The following is a 16,516-nucleotide window of genomic DNA, read 5'->3' as shown; positions in this document are numbered from 1 at the left end:
AATGCATGATAATCACATGCTCTCCATTAAGTATATTAGTCATTAAAGGCGTCTATGGCAACGAAAGAGGCCTATCATATGGACAGAGAAAAAAAATTCAATGCAATTAACTGCTCCCTGAGATAATATGAATAAAATATGGTTTTAATATGAATTTACTTCATTTACTATTTCACATGGAGCTAAAACTTTCATTCAACAAAAAAGTAAAAAATAAAAAATAAACCAATTTGTAACTTTTTTTTTATGCCCTCTACGTTTGATATATATATATATATATATATATATAGGGTGCTGTTTAGATTACTAAGTTGTGGGAGTTATTCATTTGATCATTTAATGACTCTTCCCTTGAAAAATATCGTCTAGCCAATTCCAACAAGTTTATCTATGATTACAAATTTATTTAGAACATATATAATAACTCAGAGAGGAGACAAATACAAAGATATCCATTAATAGTTACAAGACAATTATCATCACAAACTTAACAACCAATATTACGTACATAATTTACAATAAAATGATATTTAAATCACAAGAAAATAGTAGTTATTAATAATACTAACAAAAATAATAAAAATCCATTCACGCTTTACCTTCAATTCTTGCATGCGTCAATCCAACGCACGCATCCACGAAATCGTCGTCAACGAAGTCTGTGGAGAAAACCTGCAGCCGATCCGCTATTCCCTTCTCAAACGCCTGCGATATGAACAACCTGGCGTACCCCCGGATCCGCTCCGTGACCGGTCGCACGCAGACCACGGGGTTGTCTGCCTGGGGGGTGACCGTATTCTCCACCCGGTAGAAATACTTCCTATCCTTGGCCGGCGGCTGCTCTCCTAAATGCTTCATATTACTATCAAACTTCGTCTTCGGCAAGTCGGTGTCGATCCAGTTGTCACGTAGATGCCCGCCGCTCCAGAGCAACTCTCCGTTCTTCGGCGCCGGCGACTTCCTCGGCTTCCATACGCATATCACTCGCTTGGGCACGATCTGGGCGACCGTTCTCCCGAAGAAGGCGTCGTCCTGGGGGACTAAGTAATCGCCGAGCTGCTCGACGAGGTACTTGTCGAAGTCCGGCGGGTCTTCCTGGCCGAACTCGGTGCGGATCTCGAGGAGGATGAGCTCAGACTGGGTCTCGGAGAGGAAGCGCTTGAGGTGGGTGATGACGACGTCGACGGAGTAGGAGGCGAGGATGCCGTGGCAGACGCGGCGGTCGGCGCGGACGCGAATGTCGAGGGCGCGGACGCCGGCGCAGAGCTGGACGTAGACGGAGCAAGACTGGCACTGGGCGAACGGGCGGGAGAGGAACGGGAGGCCGATGCGGTTAGTGGCGGAGTCGTGGGTGCCCGGGAAGACGATCTGGTGCAAGAGAAGTCGATCAAGTTGAAGGGAGGACATCCAGGACTTTCGATCGGAGATCCGGAAGTCGGATCCTGGGAAGGCGTCGCCGGAGGAGGAGAGGAGGGAGGAGAGGGATTTGTTCTCGGCGGAGATGGCCTTCCGGCGCTCCATTTGCTTCGAGAGGAAGGAGCCCATGGTGATGGTGATGATGATGGTGGTTAGAATTGGAGAGCATTGTGGCGTTTACGAATACTGAATGGTGTTTATATAAATGTGTGTGGATATAATAAAGTAAAGAGAGCTGAAAGGGATGGGTTTCTTGGATGAGTTGTTATTAAGAGGACGGAGTTAGTCGTGGATGGCCGGCGAGGAGGAGGAGAAGGTATATTTGTTATTTGTAGGTGGGGGTGGGGACGAGGGAGGAAAGAGAATAGTTAACGGTGATTGATTCATGTATAGCGTTCGGTAGGAAATGACGTGGGTCGTTGTAACCAGATAACCTGTGCCTGTAGGGGAGTTGGATTGGGTGGTCGTGTTTGTCTTACGTTTGGTAGTCAAAGAATCTAATTTATTTTAAATTGACGTGAATGAATCTTTTCACACAGAAGATTTGTTTTGAAAACATTGTCATATCCACTAAATATCAATGTCTTCTTGACTTCGAACTAGGCTACACAACTGATCTCTATCCCATTGGCCACGTAATTTTTTTTTACCTATTAATCTGTTACGTCAATTTAACCTTGTTTAAGAGTTCAGACTTCTTATTTCCAAGTTACATATAGCTTGCATTAGTTGCAAGACGTTCACGTCATGCACTACTCGCCATACTGCATCAAATGTCTACATATGACATAATTGCAGATGCGTTGCTATGCATTCAATCTTTTATCATCTAACACCTTCCACATTAAAAGAAAAAGTTTCAGTAAGAGATTTAAGTACAAAATTTACAAATCAAAAGAATAGGTAGAGAAAATAAATTTCTTCGGCTTTTTAACAAGAATTGATTAAAGCCCACGCTCGCGACACAGATTGATAAAGAGATTCAAGAGAGAAACAAAACCTAAATGTCTAAGGCTAGCACTTATTCAAGTCCACTTATTTGAGGCCTTAAAGACTCATCCTATATACTCTCCAATCATGCTCTTAGAAAGCTCATCCATGACTGGGCTGCTGTCAGGATCACCAATCAAAAGCTTGCAGACGTCCCTGTTAACCAGAAGAAGAGCCGAAGGTTAACGTTCGACAAAAGTCCATGAATTGGAATTAGTGTTGAAGTAATATAACTGCATTACCTAGCACACTGCAGCTAGAAGCAAATGATTTTAATTGCTCCAAACAGCAGCAACACCTCCTGCACTATAGGGTTGCAGATGCAAAACAGAGGAACATCATGATCTACGATGACTTGGAAGATGCCTGGTAACATATCTATTCACTGAAAAAAATAATAGAGAAAAAGAAGGAAGAGACAGAAACTGAACAAAGAAACAGAAATAATATTATTCTAGGACTCGTACAATAGGATAAGATACTTTATCATCCACATGGTATGACTTGAAAGTTGCAACCTTACGTTCTAATATGATATAAGCCCTCATGGCTTTTGAATCTTAAAATTATCCTATAATTGCAAGTTATAAGTTATGGAGAGGCCACAAGGGACGAGAACTTCTATGGTAAAAGAAAACCAAAGCAACTGGTTTAGTTTTTTCTCTTTACCTCTTATCCAAATGATGGTTGAGTGGATTCTCCCCAACCTTAACACGGAAGTGTTGAATGCAGCACCACTTTTAGCTGGAACATTCTCAGTATCCTAGCCACAGGTAGATCAAGCAAGAGTGTTACAAAACTACAAATTAGTTCCATTATGCGGAAAAACTTATCAGTATTTAACCACCTTAGATCTTTCACTAGACAAAATCTGGAGACGCAATGTCTTACCTGCAAAGCAAATCTGACATAAGTTGAGAATATCTTGGTTCTTGGCAGAACTGACAAGCGATATATATGACACTCGGCCAGCACGTGAGCATACAGGTAACTCTTGACATCCTACAAAGTAAAGACGGGTATTCTACAGTAAAATATAATTTGCGATCAAAGAGATGGCGTAGAACATAGAGGGAAACCAGTGGAACATACCATGTGGCACAAGCTTCCAGGAAATTACTTCACCTGCATCTCTCTTTAGCTTTTAAAGAGGCCCACTGGAAGTAACCACAATTTGCTTCTGTATTGGATGCAGGTCCCTAAGACATGGAAACGAAGCTTTATCATGTTGTTTGCATTTTTTTTCCCTATTACATTAAAAGCAAAGAACCTTGTTTTAATTAGTGTGTGGAAGACCATGCACATGTTTGTGTGCACCTGTTTATGTTCTCCACACTTATTGCAGGTTTATATTTAACCTATCAAATGACAGGAATTAAAATCACTGCCATTGTTATCAAATGTTTATCTGACACCAGAGATAAACCTTAACCTACCTTCAATCATTTCCCTTGATACAAAAGATGCTTGTGATGCCAAATATGTTTTGCTTATCCTTTGACAATTAAAAAAATAAAAGACAATTCGTAAATGTATTAATATATAATGATGCTAAAGGGTGCGACGCTAAATATCTATGTGCAAGGACTATTAATCTTAATATATAGATAGATCACTGTTGCTTTCTCAATCTTTGAAAGCTAATATAAGCGGAATTGGAAGAGAGAATTTAGAGAAATTCACTATCAAACAAGAGTACCATGTGTAAGGAACCATTTGTGAAGAACTTACAAACTAGCCCAAAGTTGGAGCAAGAGTGAGTGATTGACTGTCCTATTTAATACTACTAACTTTACCATTCCAAATGGACTTGTCGGCTGTAAATTCCAGCAATAAAAGGATCACATTTTGTATGTTATTGACAGTCATTCTCTCCTTCTCACCCTTTGGGACATCGTACATATAAAAGCTCATAGAGATGCAGAGTAAGATCTTAGAGTAGTAAATTAAGAGTAACAGTGCTATACAATACGGTAAGATGTTGCAAGTTTAGTACCTGAGCACGAGCACAGACATAGAATAGTCGACCTATATTAGGACCTTTCTTCACAGACCTTGGAACACAAGGTTCACCATGCCCTTTGCAAAGTGGTAGGCTCATCTTCATTTTCTGTTGAATCCACTGCCACTGTAGCATTGCAGAATTATCCTTCTCCACTGTAAGTGGTAAAGATCCATTTACATCATCCTGATCTTTAACATTTGGATCTGTGCAGTCCTTTCTCATTGAGAAATGACCGTTTTCAGCACTTTCAGTAACATTTTGATAATTTGAAGGTTCTGTAAGGTTAGATAATTCATCACTAAATTTTCCAGTATCAACTGTAAAATTTGAAGCATTGGTGTCTACAGACTCCAAACCAACACACAGACTAGTGTTAATTTTCTGAAAAAAGGACTTTATAGTTAGTTGAGAGGACGTGGTACATCTCGCCTTCTTATTCACTGACGACTTGGAGCAAGATAAAGAGACCTTTTCATTCTCCAATCTCAAAGAAGTTCTTTCGGTATCATTAACAATGACGCTTGCATCTCTGTTTACACTTGGATCTAAATACTTCCTTTTCAAATTTACATTAGGAAGGTGTGTTGCTATTGTTCCAGATGTTATATATTCATCAGAACCTTCATTAGGAATATTCTCAACTGACGATAAACTTGAGAGGCCTTGGTGTTCAGAAATTTGTCCTTTCGTGAGAAAAGATACTGCACATAAACATGTTACAGAACAAAGTGATAAAATGTTAGTATAATAAAGAATATATTGTTCCTACTAAAATATACGAGCAATAAAGAATATGACATCAGGGAAAGGATTTCCTCATTCAAATGGAAAGGATTTCCTCATTCAAAATGGATACGGGCATTGGACCTTACCTAAACTTGGCATGCGCATGCAAATCAGCACAGAGACAGCTACAGGCATGGGTATCTACATCCCCTGATCTAATTTTACCTCCCTTAAACAATCATGGATACCTTATATGCACTTCAATGATGATATGAATATTTATTCAAGTCTGGTGGTACTTATACATATCGCAGGTTGATACAGACATGATGATTGCAGTCTAGGTAAGTATCCAAAATTCTAGTTCAGAGTGCAAGATTTCCTATATCTTACTGAATTGTTCTATATCTATCCAGGCATCCTGGTCTATTTTAATTCTAACCAAACAGATAAAAGGGTGTATCTGTATATTGAGGTAGATTGCTCAATCATACAGCAACTTTTTCCTCACCAATAGTCTGTTGCCATCCACGAACTTCTGGAATATATCTCACAGCTAAAGAGGGAGTATTGTGGAGAGGAACATCAGGTATATCACACATTACGACATAAACAGGAACATGATCAGAACCTTCCAGTTTGCTACTTCTCCCTCCTTTCCACCTGCAGATAAGGAAAACCAAACTAAAGGCATGTCATACAGAAGTGTATTACTGGGATACATAAATATTGAACTTTACTTTGGTATATTGCCAGAGTTTCCCCTTCTGAACTGAGTCATTATATCACATTCTTCCACATGGCAATCTAGAAGGCTATGACCTTCTAAATCATAATTTTCATGCAGGCATGATCCAGCTAAAAGAATATGGTCAATTCTGGAACCATAATTGAATTCTTCCGCTCCAATCCGTGGCGAGAAACAAGTGTAAGCTTCTTTTCTGAATTGAGCAGGTCCATATAAGTTAATGGGAAAAATAGGCAAAACATGCTAATTATGTCCCACATCCCAGCCTTCCCCTCACCCTTTGGATCTACAAACAAGGAAAACAACAATTCTACCAGAAAAAAGAAAGGCATGCTTCAGAAGTTGGTATGAAATCGAGAACTGGGTCACAAGTCCAGTAGGAATAATTGAGTCAAGAACAATCTCTTTCCATCTCTAGTCTAGTTTGTTACTAAGCACCTCCCTACCATCTAAAAGAGGGGGGGAAAAGAAGAAAAACCATTATAGTATGGTATCTTCTATGCTATATTTGCAACATCACATACTTTCCTGATCGGAATAATAAGTATCGCAAAAACAATAAATTTCAACAACTACTTGATCCTTTTTTAAACAATATCACCATGTAAAAAGTATTTTGCAAATTTTACCAAGCACCCTTACTATAGAGAAAGAAAGTCACAGTAGTATTCTTTACAGAAGTTGCTGGATGTAGAGGAACCTGATACATACAAAGAATGTGCTAAACTAGAAATAATATCCAGAAAGGTATTGTTTCTAACCATTCCTGGTCACAAAGATAAGTGACTTCACGCTATTCCAAGACCAAGACAACATGCTTAAGTTGTATACTAATAGAACCATAGTGCATAACGAGGCGGCAAAGAATACCTTTCAGGGTGTTTTGATCTGAAAACGTCAAAAAAGGGACCTCCACTATCTCTTAGCAAGGATCTGAGCCATGTCCGAAACCTACCATTTGCAGGATGGGCAAAGCCATTATTTTTACTTAAAGTGAACAAACAATATAATATAACCTGATGGGAAAAAAAAATGTGTACAATAACTAAAAATATTATTCCTATATAGTGTGACCTATTAGGAGGCCATTAATTTCCTTAAGGAAACCATTCAAGTTGATGTTATCCATTTATGGGCAAGCTAATAAATGATAATGGCCTGATAAACATCTATGGATCATATGCTGGTGAAGGTTCACCCATTAGATGGTCCTACCTATGGTACCCACCTACGTGAATGATTCTAGGACACCTGCCAGTTTCTATGCCCTTTTAGACTCAACTTGACTTAATATCCATTAGGAGGCCAACCTGCAAATTGCAGCCGCGGAAGTGGTTGAACTTAATTTAGACAACCAGTGAAACTTAATCATAGGACCTGAAGTTGATTTCTTTTAGCTAAATAACAGGACAGGTTGTCCGCCAAAATGTGAGTGACAAACCAATAATCATTTGAATTAGTGGAAAAAATGATTCTGTTTAAAGGATGGCTGAATCTTAGAGTAAACTAAAAGAATGCTAGTAAGTACAGAAATTTCTGATGACCAGAGATTTGACATTAGCATCATAGTTATTCTATCAAGGTAATTTTTGTTCCAGAGAAAAAAGTTTATCAATGCTGTGGGCTTGTTAAACCAAGTGACTATGTAATGACACTCATCGTATTTCTCCATAACTGTGTTAAAAGTAGGGAATATTAAAGGAAATAGAAAGAGGCTTACTGGTTTTTCTCAAAACATGGCTCTGCGTCACACCTATCTATAGCAGCAGGAGCAATGTTGAGATCACCAACGACAAATACTCTTTTCCCTTGAGCCAAGAGATGTTCCCATCTTTTCTAACAGAGGATAAACAACAGTCAGTAATAAAATATTCTGGTGGAAAACAAATTAACAATCAAAACAAATGTCCTAATTTTATAAGAATCAGTCAAGTATCGTGTTCAGTACAAAAAAGTCGATGACTAACTAAATTATGCTATCCTTGCTTTAAAAGGTTGATATAAATAAGGGTCGGAAACATACCAAAAAAAAAATCTACAATGGAAGAAATTAATGATAATTTCTTCTTTGGAAACCAACACGATCTGCAATAAGAGAATGTGTACCTTAACAACATAAGAACAAACTATCATATAGTGAAAACTTCAAAATGTAGTAGCCCACAAATATGCCAACAAATTTACCATCAGATTGCTCACTGTCCATGTTCTTATTCGTGCAGTTATCCCATACTTCAGAGAGACCAACTGATAAAAAAACAGAGTGTACAGAAGCTGTCTAGCCACACAAAGTCTACAAGTTCCTTGGTGTTCATTTTGAGTATGTTTCAACTTTCAACTGTTTGTTTCCTATTGTAGGTACTTAAGTTCTCCTCTCTATCGCCATGACACAATTCCAGATCATTCAGAGTTATTTTTTTCTTCTCCTTGTGGCGGCTTCCTAATAAATTATGTGCCAGCCTATCAAAATATGTAACACCTAGGTCAACAAGGTTACATCAAGTAATCCCTATACTTCACAGTTCATCCTACAATACACAATCACCTTTGCATGTCTTATGAAAGAGGTTATCTCTAGTAAGCAAACCAACGAGATGAGGCAACAGAAAAAGGCTAGTTTGTGGAGTAAACTTCACCATATAGTGCTTTGATATATTAAATCATATGACACCTAACAATTCTTTTATCGAGTAATCGATATATCAACAACAAAGCACTACCTATTCCTTTACTTAAACTCATGTAGGACTCCACAGGCAATTATTTGATATGGTAGTAAATCAAATCTATTCTTGCTGAAGCTTATGTGCAAATCCTGCATCAGTGAGGTTAACAGGAAGTGCAACTCATAATTCATAACAAATCAAGTATGTGAAACTAGGAGAATGCATTTCCTAGTTGAATATATGTTGCCTTAAAAGAGTTGATGGAAATCCTAGGAAGGAATAGTTTGTGCAAATAGCCAAATAAACAAGAGTAGCAAAAGATGTCAGTATAATCTGGAGTAGATCTACAGTAGTTACTGTAAGCAGGTTTTTGTAGTTCGTACAAAAAGTTTTAGCAGAACCAAGAAGCTTACCCGTAATATGTTGAAGAACAAAATTTTAAACCGAATTCGTTCTTTGTCATCATCTTCAGCTCGAGGGCCATATATATTGAAAAGGACTGCACAAGAATAAATAGAATCCAGGATACATTAACAAAGAAAAAATTACCAATGCAGTGACAGGTGCATTCAAACTGTCATTAGGCAGATGAAAGAATCAACCAATATATACACATCAATATTACACATGCATAACATAAAGCATATTTTATGTTTCATTTATTTGGTCAAACAATTGGCTTACCAAAATGTCCATGATCAGTGATGACACAACGCCCCTCACTATCGACCTTCACTAACTCCTCCTTTGTTATATCCTCTAGATCCTCCACTTCCATTGGCATTTCAAGGAGGAAATCGTTTGGTGTCTCCCTGTTTCTTGAATGCTCAAGAAGGCCAGTAAAGCCTTCTTCTGCTGCTAGTGGTAAAGCCACCTCCCGACTAGCAAATGCTGAAGCCACCCGGCAAAATGTTGCGACACCTACGATAGTTACCAAATCCATTAGAATTGTGTGCCAATCTGACATAAATTTGCAACAAAAAAGTTCCAAATAATTATTTTTGAATCAATTGTGTGGTTCACACAAAGTGGTTATATTGAACATTATTACTACATTCAGAACAAGTCCAGGAAATATATTGACAAACAAAACTGCATAAAAATATAACAATAGTTACATAAAATAGTTGGAAAAAGATCAAGAATTCTACATAAGTCAAGAAAGATAACAAGATTCATTAGATATCTGCTAATAATTTAAGAATCTTACTTGTACCTACAAGTTGTATTTTCACAGAGAAGCAATATATAGGATCTGATTAAAGGAGTAAAATAGTTTGCAAGATAAAACCTCAGCTTCCTTTGTTCTTGATAATTTTTAAAACCAGTGTCAAATTCCCTAATACCAAGACACAAGTAGGCTTCATACTCCATACTACCCAAATTATAAAGCCCTAACCCCAAATGTAACATGAGGACTTAAAGCAATACAACCTTCCCAGGATCAACATGTGCACAAACCCACAACATTTTCTTATAGTATTATCGCACTACATGGGAAATAATATTTGTGTTGCTGGTTCCCCTTCTTTTAACATAGGAACAAAGGTTAAAGTTCACTTTCCTAAGCAACATAAGGTGAAGTCACTACAGATAAGAAAAATGTCAGAAAAAACAGAAATTGGCAAATCGGTAGCATCATTCTTTTACTCATAGAAACCCTTCTCAAACCAAGATTAGCATTTTAACAATTTCATGAAAAACACACAAATTAAAAGAGTCAGTTCTGATATCCATAGTTATCAAATACGGACCGGACCAAGTGGTCAAACACATGAACCGGAGAACTAACCACTAAATCAGTTCAATTTTGTTATTAGACTGGATAAGCAATCGACTAAGTAAAAACTAGCTGACCTGGTGGTCGAATTGATGAATCGTACAACCTGGATAGTTTTTACGTACCGGCCGGGTCAACTATTTTTGCAAAATTGCATAATTATTCTATTCTATATCCTAATGATATATTAGTCCTAAAAGTTTAAAAATATTTAGTTTATGGCATATGTGTTGTTTTTAAACTAGTTTTTTTCCACATATACCCTTGAAAAGTCCCTTATTTGCTTGTATGTCTATCTAAAGTTACTATTTTCATGTAAATCTCTCAAAATACAAATCTTTTCCATGTAAACCTTTTAAAATTCTTATTTTTTTGCATGAATAAACTACCATTAAAATTTAAACAACTAATCTTGTTTTCAAGTATTTCTCTTGATAAATAATATTATTATATTTTTATATTAAATAACTTAACTTGACGATAACCATGAGGATATCTATATAAATAATATTTGTTTTAAGGGATATACATACAATTATACTACTTTTATAGATATTTATTTATTTTCGAATTATTTATATCTATTTATATATTATATAGATTTTTTTTTTAAAAATCAGCAATCCAACCGGGTGAACCACCGGTTGAACCAATAACCCAATGACCTTATCCTTAACCAGGTCAATGTCCGGTTGAGTTCTAATAACTATGTTAATATCTAGTTCGATAGAAAGTTAAAATATTCTCCAAATAAGAGAAGACAATTATCACATGTAACCATCCAGAAATCAGATGTGCAATAAATGGGCATCAATATATAACTCAACCAACCAGAATATCCTCTGCGTCCTTTCTTAGAAGTACAGGTGCAGGAAACAAATGCCTCGTATCCGTCAGCCATCGTTACATCTGCAGACAGCTCTTGCCTTGATAATTTTGTTTCCTGCAATGTATCAGCTTTTACTATAAGTAGAGTAATTATCTATAGAATGTAAGAAATATTTGGAAGAAAAATTTTCGTTAAATAAGATATGATACTGGTTCAGACAAGCCCATTGTCCTTCTACTTTGTGTCACCATGATTCTGCCCTCCTCTTACATCCACATAGGAGTTGCACCTCATGAAAGTATCTCCTTAATTTACAATCTATTTCTTTTTCCTTTTAATACTACAAATGGATGCATCATTCAGTTACTGTTATTTTAGTGAACAGCCCTCACTCATATTACTGTTATTCCTATACGAAATAAAAGTGTCAATATTAGAAATCTAAATTTTTAATAATGACACTCCAGGGGAAAAAAAACGACCCTAAGGTACTGCTTTATATCCTAAAACCAGATAAATTACTAATAATCAACTTAGAGACCGGAAAGATAGAAATGTGCAAAAGATCCAAATTTATCCCTTTATTAAGTGACATTGTTAATAAAAGAAATTGAAAATAAGAGAAGCTATCCAAGATTAATAAATTATAGCCAAGTAAAAGAGTTCACTAAAAAAATCAATTTAGTGATTGAAAAACAAAAAGAACTTAACCCGGAGCAATCTACAAACAACCCATACTATAATCAACCCCATTCCAACCAAAAAATTTCGAATTGGATAAAATAAATACCAAATTATCCTTATAAACTATCGGATTGAGCTCGGGCAAAAGATAGGGTGAACCTGGAAGCAGATGATGTCGGCGTCGAGGGCGTTGAGGAGGCGGAGGAGGGAGCCATGCTGAGCGACGCGTTGGCGAAGTCCGTTCACGTTGTACGTCACGATCTTCATCGCCTCGATTCCCTTTCCTTTTCTCCTCTTCCAAATTCCTGCCCTAAGCAAACATAAACATGGACATCGAGGCGAAGTGCGGAGAGGGGGAAGGACCGAAGGAGACGAGTAGGACAGGTGGCATGCAGGGAAGGCAGGGTTGAAGACGGATCGGATGCAGACAAAATCCGCATCCACTTCACTAATAACAGAATCGGTTATTGCCTAATTTATAACATTTAATATATAAGAAAACATACTAGAGATTGCCTCATATAATAAGAACTGCAATAAGATGTTTTATTCTATTGTTTTGCACTACTTTTATAGCTACATGAATAATATATATTCTTTAAGACTTATTCATATCCAAATAAGACCACCTAAATAGGGATTGTGAATCTTAATATGAAGGCGAATAGCAAATCTGAATCCATGCTCGATAAAACTCGGCTAAGCAAGTAGATCATATCGAATATAATCTGAGCATGAATAACCAAATCTGAATCCATAATTAATAATACTCGGCTAAGCAAGTAGATCAAATTAAATATTATCCCAACATATTTTTGCCTCTAGTCGGGGGAGGGGGAAAAAAATTAAAGAAGATATGTTTCATCGATTTCGTAAAAATCAAATTCCAAAGCATGGTTTCAAGAAGCTCCTGCTCTAGCTTTGATGACTCGATTATCTTGCTATGTGGTGTTGCATTGGCGTATACAGTGCAGTCTATCTGGGACTTGTAATTTATGAGTATATATACCCAATTTACTTTGCTGCGATTGATAGTCATTGAAAATAATAGTGTAAGAGGGGTATTTTTATTAATTAAATTTAATAATAATAAGATAATAGGATTAATTACATTGACCCCCTCCTAAACTATACCTAATTTTTACGATAACTCCTTAAACTTTTTTTTTATGTTACAATGTCACTCGTAAATATCGAAAATTTTTCATTTAGTGTGCCGTGAGAAAAATCAGATAAGTTAGCTTATATGGTAATCATATTTTTTTTTTTGAAATAACCTAGATGCCCTCATAAACCATCTAATTAAATTAAGATAAAAATATATATATTATTATAATTAAATTTAACTTATTATCAAAATTTACTTCTTACTCTCCCATCATCACCTACTTCTCTCTTCACCATTGCCCACGACCCCTTCACCATCGTCGACCACCCCTAACCATCGCCGGCCACCGACATTGCCTCCCCTCCTTTGACTTGCGACAGCCAGAACCCAGCTTGCCAACCTCCCCACTATTGGCTTGCCCTCCTTTCCCTTCCTCCGTCTGCGCATGTGCGCCGACGAGGAGCCAAGTAGCCTCAGCAAATGGTAGCGGGCGAGGTTGCGCTCTCCGACTTCGTCTTCTTGATCAGTCGCTTGCGCATGTGCGCCAGCGAGCGAGGTTGCACTCTCCGTCGTTGTCATCTTGATCGGGCGCTTGCGTATGTGCGCCGACGAGGAGCCAAGCAATCTCTGCAAACGGCAGCGAGGGAGATCATGGGAGGAGAGGCCGCGGCGAGCTGTACTGCTGAGCTGCTACTGAGCTGAGATAGGGGGTCGTGGAGAGAGAAGAGAGGAGAGTAAAGAAAGAGAAGATGATATTATTTATTATTTTAATTTCTTTTAAAAAATTAATAATATTATGATATATTAATTATGGGTATAATTGGTTTGTATTTTTCGTCACTGTCGTTACTTTTTCACTTTGGCCCAAAATTTAGGAGTGACATTATAACCTAAAAAAGTTTACTGAGTTCTCCATAAAAATGAGATTTATGAATATTTTTGTGTGTATTATGTTGTAAAAGAATGTGTATTTCGTGTAAAAAATATATGCACTTAGTTTCAATTGCTCAATAATTATATTATTAAATCTTAAGAGCTTCCTTAGGATTCTGTTGTTACTTCCCTCTCTTTAAGAGCTATCTCCACAGGCAATGTCCTTTCCTTCTCTCTTAGCCTGAGTGATCTATTATTAAAACTTTAGAGCTTTGTTAGGATTCTGTTGTTACTTCCCTCTCTTTAAGAGCTATCTCCACCGGCAATCTCCTTTCCTTCTCTCTTAGCCCGAGTGATTAGGAGAGGGGAGGACATTTTCCCTCTCTTTAGGTGCTTCTTGAGCTATTTTTCATTTTTTTTGGCCAGAGGAGATGAGTTTATTGATGACTCTTCCCCTCCTCCATAAGCCATTTCCCGACTTGGTGCCTATTTAAAGTTTGACCTTAGACTTAGCCTTATTGCGGGATATGGATTGGCCATAGTCTCATATGATGATTTAGGAGTTGGACCTTGGTTTGGTGACCTTGGAGTCTAGTTTATGGCTAAATCGTCCTACTTCACCCTCCTACCTGGCTTCTCTTGTTCATGCTAGTGGTAGTTTGTTCTGTCATTGCAGAACTCCATCAATTTTTTCCTTCTTTTTATTTTGCCCTGTGGATTGTTGTTAGTAGTTTGATACTGCTTGTTGTTGTTTGTTATGATTGTTGTTGTGGGCCCGCCTAATTTAATGTTTTAAGCAAGCAGTGGTGCTAGCTCTTTTAAGCTTGACAGAGCTAAGAGACATTGACCTATTAAGCCCTATGTTTTTTCTACTTGTCTCTTGTTATTTTTCTCTGTGGTGTAATCTACGTTGGCTAAGTGAGATATTTGTTTTCAAATTCATCACCCCTTACCTTCTGTTTTATTCTTTCAGCGTGAGAGGTTGTATTATTATTCTTTTAATACTTTCTCTCTTGTTGTTCTGTCAGTATCTCAACCAGATTATTGTTAAGTTATAATTACAAATTACTTTCAAAAATTTGCAAGTAGACTGAATCCAACCAAAACCCCAATATGGGGAGGATGGTAGATTTAGTCCCATTTATTTGACAAATGCCGCAAGATATGCCTATCTAGGTGACTAAGCAACTTTCTACAATATTATCCATTCATTTATCAATGTGAATTAGTGATTATATCCAATCCAACCCATGGCAATAACGCTTTGGGTTATTAAGTTATCCGAAATATTTCATATTTTTTGCAAGTTGATATCGAGCGAGAGAAGGGAGGAGCCTAATTGTCGATTCTCTCTTCATTCTTATCCATAACTTTATAACCCCATTTCTCCCATTCCACGTCTTTATTCTTATCCACTTACCTTTGGAAATTTATCCATGGTTAGAGAACATACTCTAATTCTTAGATCACAGTTGAACATCACATCATTACGAATTTGAAGCAATTTCTGTCCCAATTCAATTGACAAAGATCAGAAGCAAATTTAGATTTATCCAGTCCGACTCCTGCGGGTCCACCGTATCGCGTTTATTGCATGTGGCACAAAAAAAAAAAAAAACTCATTATTTACATTTAAAATTTCCACACGAAATGAGATTTTTCTTCCAGTTCACACCTTTACGAATTATATATAAATTTAAAATTATATATACTAACCTGCCATTTGCAAAAATAACCCGGGAAATTGTGAACAAATTTTATATTAATTTTTTTTCCCATGTGCTGGCGGTACGTTGATTCCCACGCTTATCCAGCAGTTATCCGATTCAGAGAGCCAACCAGCGGATAAGCGCTCCCACAGAACCACGAATCCATCCATCCGCTTCGTTGTCCACGAATAGCGACATCTCCCCTTCTTCCCCCCCAGTATAATAACTTATTCTCCCCATTCCCCTCTTCCACCCCAATCTCCAATCTCAGATCTATTCCGAATTTATTCTCATGATCACAGCGCTCTCTATCTCTTATCCGAATCCCCGCATCGGACTTCGGATATCTTCTCCTCCTCCCTGTTCGCCCATCCGCTCGTCTCCCCGCGCCTCCGCCGCCGCCGCCGCCGCTCCTTCCGCTGCCGTGGTTTCCTCGCCTTCTACCCTCTACGACGTGCTCGGCCTCCAAGCCGGCGCCTCCGGCCGCGATATCAAGGCGGCGTACCGGCGATTGGCTCGCGAGTACCACCCCGACGTGGTCGCGTCTGAGCGGAAGAACGAGTCAACGGACGAGTTCATCCGGATCCACGCGGCGTACGCGACGCTGTCAGATCCGGATAAGCGGGCTGATTACGATCGGGATATGATGGTGGCGGCGGTGTCGCGGCCGCGGTGGTCTCCGCGAGGACAGAGGCCGTTCTCCTCCTATGCATCCAGATCTCCTCTGCGGACGTGGGAGACGGACCAGTGCTGGTAGGGATAAACGGATCCACGTCGGCGGATTGCCCCCTACTCGTATCCGGATAAGAGGAATAGGCACTATAAGAAGAAGAAGAAGAAGAAGATCTCATCGGAAGTACTGAATTACATAGCTATGGCTTACCGGCGAAAGCCGATGTGGATAATTCCTTGTTATTTGTAGAAGTTGGTATAGATTTATATACATTTGAAGGTCTTATCTTACAATTTCTGTGCTTCTTTC

The 16,516-nt window shown here is 38.1% G+C and overlaps 3 protein-coding genes across 11 annotated transcripts; 1 reads left to right on the top strand and 2 right to left on the bottom strand.

The window, feature by feature from the left end:
• Positions 1-433: 433 nt before the first annotated feature.
• Positions 434-1,946, bottom strand: LOC140801450 (uncharacterized). The gene has a single exon (XM_073156573.1). The coding sequence runs from the start codon at positions 1,543-1,545 to the stop codon at positions 589-591; it is 957 nt and encodes a 318-aa protein (XP_073012674.1). The 5' UTR covers positions 1,546-1,946; the 3' UTR covers positions 434-588.
• A 314-nt stretch (positions 1,947-2,260) lies between these two features.
• LOC140801377 (DNA-(apurinic or apyrimidinic site) endonuclease 2) lies at positions 2,261-12,199 on the bottom strand. 9 transcript variants are annotated; one of them, XM_073156465.1, is made up of 14 exons: positions 12,004-12,199; positions 11,163-11,274; positions 9,236-9,472; positions 8,965-9,050; positions 7,606-7,721; positions 6,756-6,836; positions 5,878-6,078; positions 5,649-5,821; positions 4,403-5,112; positions 3,499-3,605; positions 3,298-3,408; positions 3,076-3,169; positions 2,649-2,791; positions 2,261-2,562 (listed from the first exon to the last, which is right to left on the bottom strand). In XM_073156465.1, exons 1-10 carry the CDS (start codon positions 12,109-12,111, stop codon positions 3,528-3,530), a joined length of 1,902 nt encoding a protein of 633 aa, XP_073012566.1. In that variant the 5' UTR covers positions 12,112-12,199; the 3' UTR covers positions 2,261-2,562; positions 2,649-2,791; positions 3,076-3,169; positions 3,298-3,408; positions 3,499-3,527. The 9 variants fall into 9 exon arrangements, with proteins under 9 accessions (XP_073012566.1, XP_073012558.1, XP_073012559.1 ...); XM_073156457.1 differs by having other exon boundaries at positions 2,649-2,784; positions 12,004-12,197; XM_073156458.1 differs by having other exon boundaries at positions 2,649-2,772; positions 12,004-12,197.
• Positions 12,200-15,826: 3,627 nt separating this feature from the next.
• Positions 15,827-16,291, top strand: LOC140801119 (chaperone protein dnaJ 11, chloroplastic-like). Its single transcript, XM_073156123.1, has one exon. It carries the CDS (start codon positions 15,827-15,829, stop codon positions 16,289-16,291), a length of 465 nt encoding a protein of 154 aa, XP_073012224.1.
• The last annotated feature ends 225 nt before the right edge of the window (positions 16,292-16,516 follow it).

Source organism: Typha latifolia, chromosome 14 (genome assembly GCF_019914945.1).
Source record: "Typha latifolia isolate L0001 chromosome 14, TyphaL0001v2, whole genome shotgun sequence".
Lineage (NCBI taxonomy): Eukaryota > Viridiplantae > Streptophyta > Magnoliopsida > Poales > Typhaceae > Typha > Typha latifolia.
Note: the sequence above shows the minus strand (reverse complement) of the source record. Positions and strands in the feature narration are given on the sequence as shown.